Below are 6,757 nucleotides of genomic sequence, written 5' to 3' on the forward strand. Positions count from 1 at the left end.
AATGTTTTAATTTAGATATTTTTCTATTTAAAATAAAATTAACAAATCATGTATTTCTATTTAAGATAAATAAGTATTTCCATGGAAATGTATTAAAATAATATTTTTCTGATCAACATTTCATTAAGTTTTTCATTTTGATCAAATTGAATAATTTTAAATACTTCGTGTAGCGATATGAAGTATTGCCATAGTTGAAGCATTGTTTAGGGCGCGTAGTAAAATCGTAGTGCTGAGTTTCGCTACTTCGACGTATTGGCATTGTTTGACATTTTTTATTTTGACACTTTCAATCAGCTTCGTTGTTCCATTCATCAATTACTAAAACAAATATGGATTGGTTAAAAATAAAAAATATTATTGGTGAAAGTGTTCCAAATTGCGTTCAAATTTTTTTAACGCAATCTGGGTACGATACTTTTTCAAGTATTGAAAATATATCGAAAGAAAGTATTGCAGATATAGAAAAACATTTGAATACATGTGACGCAATAAAAAGTCTTGATTGTTGCCACTCTGAATTCTATAAAAAACAAAAGAACTTCAAACTTTTACCAGGCCATAGAGACTTTCTACTAGGAATATCAAAATACAAATTTAAAGTTTCACAAAAGGATTCAATAGCCACACAAAGTTCGCCACTTCCAGTCATATTACAAGCAATGGTGCAAACATTTCAGCAAAATGTTAACAGTGAAAAGCACCAAGCCCGCTATACGGATTTAATTCGATATTTTTCCACATATGTTTTCTTATTAGCAGGCCGCTCTGCTTATGCATTTTTAAGTGGTAATCTGCCATTACCATCGATAAAAACCATATGTGAGTAAAAAAACATCCATTATCTAGTCCATTATTCTTCAAAACTATTTATTATTTATCATGCTAGTGAGGTGCATTGAAAGCAATAAATCTCGGCTTGTTGAAGGACAGCTCAGATGTGAAGAATTATCGCAATATTTGAGCAGCGTGAAAACTGTAAAAACAGTTTGGCTCTCGGAAGATGCCACAGCCATCGTATCGAAGATTACTTATGATCCGAAAACGAATCAGTTAGTTGGTCTACTTTTGCCACTGAACAATACAACAGGCTCTCCTATTCCATTCAGGTGAGTGTTTTTTGAGTACTTTCTACGTTTGCGTTATTAAAATACTCAACAGTCAACACAATGTTTGTCTTTTATATCCAGCTTTCTGGCAAAAGATGCTGATATGATCAAGCGATGCATTGAGCTAAAAAAATCAAAAAATGCATATGTGGTTATTGCACAGGCCTTAGATGAATGTGTGCCCCCCTTCATTTTGCAAATGTTTGGTACAACTCTTGGTTCTTTTACGGCTCAAGATGTAGTCCGTCGATGGGATTTGACAATAGCTGAGCTTAGAAAGTAAAAATTATAAATTGTCAGATATATATTTAGATTATACGCTATATATTTTCATATTTTAGGTATGGCATTGAAGTAGTCGGCATATCGTCTGACGGCGATCCAAAGCTATTGGCAGCTATGTGTGTGAAAATGTGTGATTCACCAGGAGAAAATGTCATAGTCACTCAGGACATTATCCATTTGGCGGCAAAAATGCGAAATAGAATGTTGAAACCGTCAATCAATATGCCAATGGGTCAATACAAAGTGTCGATAAATCATTTGAAATCGCTAGTTAAAGATGTTCAAAAAAGCATACATGGTCTGTCACAAATGGATGTTTGCCCAATTGATCGCATGAACTATGGTTCTTTTGAAAAAGTAACTCATGATCGAGTTATCGAATCATTAAAAACATACGTAAGATCCAGTGATGCAACGGTTCAATACCTGGAAATAAGTCGCGACATTACATCAAGCTACTTAAGTCTCGATTTAACTCCAACAGAACGTATATTTAAAATTTGGCATGGCCTGTTTTTCATTCGAATTTGGCGTCAGTACATCATATCAACCACTTCATACACACTAAGCGACAATTTCATTACCTACAATGCATACATGTGTTCAGAAATAAATGCCAGAAATATTATTCGTTTAATTAAGAAGTTTCGAGAAGAAAATAACCCAAAACAGTTTTTGCCAGCGCTTTTCGACAGTCAAGGATGTGAAAAAACCTTTCGCGTATTTCGTTCAATGGGTACAACTCAATACACTAAAATCAACTTCAGTATATACGAATTGTTACACATGATTGGAAGAGTAGAAGTTCAACACGAAATTGCCTACTTCAAGCTAGACAATGAAAACATCAATTTCCCAAACAAACGAGTCGGAAAAACTACCATATATGATTTACCGTCAGACGACGAAATCAATGCAACCATTGTGCGTGCGAAGTCGGAAGCAATTAAAAATGCAAGAAAGCTTGGAATGTTTACATTTACTGATATTGATGAATTTGAATTCAAATGCATTTCAATTACTGATGTAGACGACGACGATTCAGAAAATAATGGAGAAGAAGATCTGCATGAATTTATTATCGAATCTGACATCGAACTAATCGAAACAAACCAAGACGAAAACTCAATAGAAGACGAAAATTCACCTTATATTCTAGTTCGCGATGAAAACAATGTAAAAAGGAAGATACGCAAGTCAACGTATATTTGGATGCTGACAGAACCCACTGAAAAAATTAGTAACGACCGATGGAAGCGAGTGCGAAATTAAAAATTAAGAAAAAGAGATCAATCTTCTTTAAATTAATGTTATTCTTTATGATTCTTTTTTCATTAATTACATTTATAAAATACTTGATTTAGAATTCAGCCTTTTTCTTTCTTCTTGATCAACTAGGTGTTAAAATCATTATGCAAATGATGGCCATTAAATCAATAAAAATGAAGATTACTTGTTGTTTTATGAAATTAAAAATTCTTATCTTTTTATTTATTCCTTTTACATCACCTAACCATTCATCTCATTTTCCTTTTACTTTAAAGAGAGAATTTTGTATTATTTAAATTTAAAATAGAAATATATGTTCAACGTCGTATTTATTTTCGGTCAAAGTCATTGAGATATTTGACATTTGACATACAACAGACAAATACATATTTGACACTTAGAGTCACTTTTGATTCTGTCAAAATGCAACAGTTCTAGTTGCTTGCATAGACGCTTTAATTACCGCCAATAGCAATAAGGTTTTCATTTCAAAAACTTGAAGCAAGCAAACACCACTTATTTTTTTGTCACCGTTTTCATAAAAAAATGAATTGCGTTTTTTGCCAAGACCGCTTGTTTGGCGAGACAGTAAAAATGCTAAAAGTGGCAAGTTGTGGTCACGTTTTTCATCTTGATTGCTTCGATGATGCAGTGAAAAACAAGTAAGAAATTTCTATTTTAAAATAACAGATTTGTATATAGGTATCATTTTTCTTTAAGGGTCACACTTTGTCCATTGTGCCCAAAACGTCTTCTGATGCGCCACGCTGGACCATTACATCTCTGGACAGAAGATGTCGGCTTACAATCGATTAATTTGGAACCAACAGGAATGCCAAACAACGGCGACGGGGTAGAAGATATTGAAAACCATAACCACGTGGTACATGATGTTGACGATGAAAATGTTTTGGCTGTTGTCGGGGGCTTAGGAGAAGATTTCATGGTCGAAAATGGTGATGTGACAAATGTAGTCAAAAAATCAGGCGAAAAAGCAGTGGCTGTTTTTGATGGAAACGTTGCTCTGAATTCGTCAAACGAAAAGTTATCGATCGATCAAGATATGGACAGTCAAAATCCGTCCATTGTTCATTCAAATGATGATATGAAACTCAATGGTTATAAATCAAACACTCGTTCTGTGGAAAGTCATAATGTCATCGCACCAACTGAAGAAAGCGCGCCAAATGAACAAAGCAACCTTGAAATTGCTGTTCCGACACCAATGGTGATTGAATCACTCATTTTGGTCGACCACAACCGAGGTACTTTTATATGCAATGATTATTAAAATGTATCACAATGAAAAAAAGCAAAAACTGTGGAAAATAATAATCATATTTCGCTTCAGATGATGTCGAACGTAACAAAAAAGAAGACCCAAGCGATGCATTTGATGATGCACAATTCGGTTACTTCGATGAATTGAACAATATTCCTATCGAACGCATGGATGCCAATAAAGACATACCAATTGAAGCAAATGCTCAAGACTTCATTGGAATTGCTGTTAATCTTGAACAAGCGGTGAATGGAACACCCATTTTGGTTGAACAAAACCGAGGTACTTTTACATGCAATGATTATAAAAATTTATCACAATAAACAAATGTGAAACATGTGGAAAATAATAATCAATTCTACTTCAGCTGTTGCCGATCGTGAAGAAAACATGGTCACAAGCGATGCAATTGGTGGTTTACATTTTGGTGCAGTCAAAGAAGCGAATAATGTAGCTAACGACCGAAGTGAAAATGCCTCAATTGTTCAAATTGAACCAAATGAACAAAACGCCGTTGAAATTGTTGCGTTGAATGTAACTGATATGCAACCAGCCTTGATTGAACCACGTGTTTTAGTTGATCGACGGGGTAAATTATACACTAATTAAAATCAATGAAGGAAAAATGTAAAATGTGTGATTTTTTTTATTCTAGCTAAAGTCAGTCGTCCTAATGCCGGATCGTATGACCGTAATGTGCGTATTAAACGTAATCTCACGACCACCCAAGCTGAAATTGCACCGACACGAAAATCAGGCCGAAAAGCAATTCCAGTGAAACATTATAATTATGGTTCTGTAGTTTGCTGCGTTTGCAAGAAAGCATTTCGTGATGATTTACCGGTTCGGCTATATGATGGTGAAGTTGTTTGTTCGGTAGAATGTTTCAAACTTGGAAACTAATGCTGTTAATATCAGCAATAAAAATATTCATTAACGTTTTTTCATCAACCATTTTTTTTATATATACATCGTTTATTCAGTTAAAGAAAGTCATAAAGTTTATTTATAAGAAGTTTATGTGATTTTCCGTGATTTTCTATAAATGTCAGTATCTCAATATGAATTTCAGTTTAAATAAAAGAAGTTAGGTAAAATGTGTTATTTTCAAACAGTGATTTTTATTTTCAATATAATTTTTTTGCAAACATAGCATTAACATTTTGATTTAACTTAACTTTGTTTTTTTTTTCAAACATAATACTAATATCGCAGTCTTTTAAATTGCTTGCGTGAACACATTTTATGATGAACCGTGGTTTGAATCGTCAATATATTCGAACTCATTCTAACTTTCATGGTGTTCCTCAACAAGGTTTGGATCGACGAGAAATTCGAGCTGGACATGAGTTTTCAAGTGCGTCGTTGCGTTACTTGACATCCAAAATTTTTTGAATGTAATTGGAATGGTTTTTTCGCAGAATGGACAGGCAAAACGACATTTGCAAACGAAACTATCATTATCGGTTCCTCGATGAAAATTCCGAATGTTATTTGTGCTGATCATACCAACTGGGAGCGGAAATTCACACTTTTCCATAAATGCCATCAAATTTGAAATCAAATTCTCGACCAGATCTTCGTCACTTTGATTTGTTTCCTTCTTGTTTGTACCAGTACTTCTAGCGTTACTTTGTGTGTGACTGCCAGTTGCCATCTCCTCGATTTGCTTTGGGATTGCCAAGATTCGCACTTTATGTCCCGGTTTGAACTTAAAATCAGCCAATTCTCTGTAATAGTCACTGTTACAACAGACCAGTTCGTTCTCCCAGGAGCGATATTCTGTGAGATGTGCCTCGATTTCACGAATTCTCTCTGCGTCAATTTGTTTCAAGCTGATTATTGTATCATAACCAGCACTTTCGAGGCAAATTTTAATACATTCTGGCAAATCATCATCGAGCGTTTTTTCTAATTTTTCCCAGCACGTAGCCTGTTTACGTTTAATTTTCGGCTAAAAGTTTAAGAAAAAAAAATATGTTGTCATTATTGAACATATCAAATATCTTTGATCTTTTTTAATTTTTTCATTAAAAAATATATGTATTATTTTTATTTTGAATACTTACCATGTTGTCGATTTGATGTGATTCGAATGCTGCGCCAAACCATTTGAGTTAAATTTGAGACCAACCGTTCAACTTGTTTGACAAATACGTATTTCTTGTATTACGTAAAGTGAGCGATACGTATATACGGATAAATGTCAAAAGCCAAACAGCTGATCTCCAATTGAACTCATTTAATTATTTTTTCATAAATTCTTTAATGAACAAGTTTTTTTACAAGTTTTTTTTATTTTATTTCTTTTATTTTAAACGAAAATAATATTTATTGTACTAAATACTATTTTTAGTATTTTTTTTTTACTTCACGTAACAAAACAAAGTGCGCACGTATTAATATTTTAAAATAATCATTACTATTTTTTGCTAATATTTTACTAATATTCTAGTCTTTATAATGGTGTCCGTCCCCTAGTACGGCGCTGATGTAAATGTCACTCTGTCATTTCACAACAATACTTTTTTGGCTTGATAATATATAAGCTCTTCATTTAAAATGCATACACATTCATAATTATTGAATCGTTGAAAAAAACATGTCATAAAATATTTTTCTAACATTTTTCATTAAAAAATTTATTCAAATTTTTTTTTTTATAAAAAAATTAATTTGTTTATAAATTACAATAATTTCAACAAAAAATATTTCATCGATTAAATAAGAATCCAATGTAAATAGTAATGACAATGCGACACCTACCGTAAAAATGCAAAAAGAAACTTAGTTGGTCTCCATTGTAGCATTT

The 6,757-nt window shown here is 33.0% G+C and overlaps 1 protein-coding gene across 1 annotated transcript; it reads right to left on the reverse strand.

Moving 5' to 3' along the window:
* Positions 1–5,177: 5,177 nt before the first annotated feature.
* Positions 5,178–6,193, reverse strand: LOC116350098. Its single transcript, XM_031781820.1, has 2 exons — positions 6,015–6,193; positions 5,178–5,899 (listed from the first exon to the last, which is right to left on the reverse strand). Exons 1-2 carry the CDS (start codon positions 6,015–6,017, stop codon positions 5,234–5,236), a joined length of 669 nt encoding a protein of 222 aa, XP_031637680.1. The 5' UTR covers positions 6,018–6,193; the 3' UTR covers positions 5,178–5,233.
* Between the last annotated feature and the right edge of the window lie 564 nt (positions 6,194–6,757).

Source organism: Contarinia nasturtii, unplaced genomic scaffold (genome assembly GCF_009176525.2).
Source record: "Contarinia nasturtii isolate CC-2019 unplaced genomic scaffold, AAFC_CNas_1.1 Cnas_scaffold_3597, whole genome shotgun sequence".
Classification (NCBI taxonomy): Eukaryota; Metazoa; Arthropoda; class Insecta; order Diptera; family Cecidomyiidae; genus Contarinia; species Contarinia nasturtii.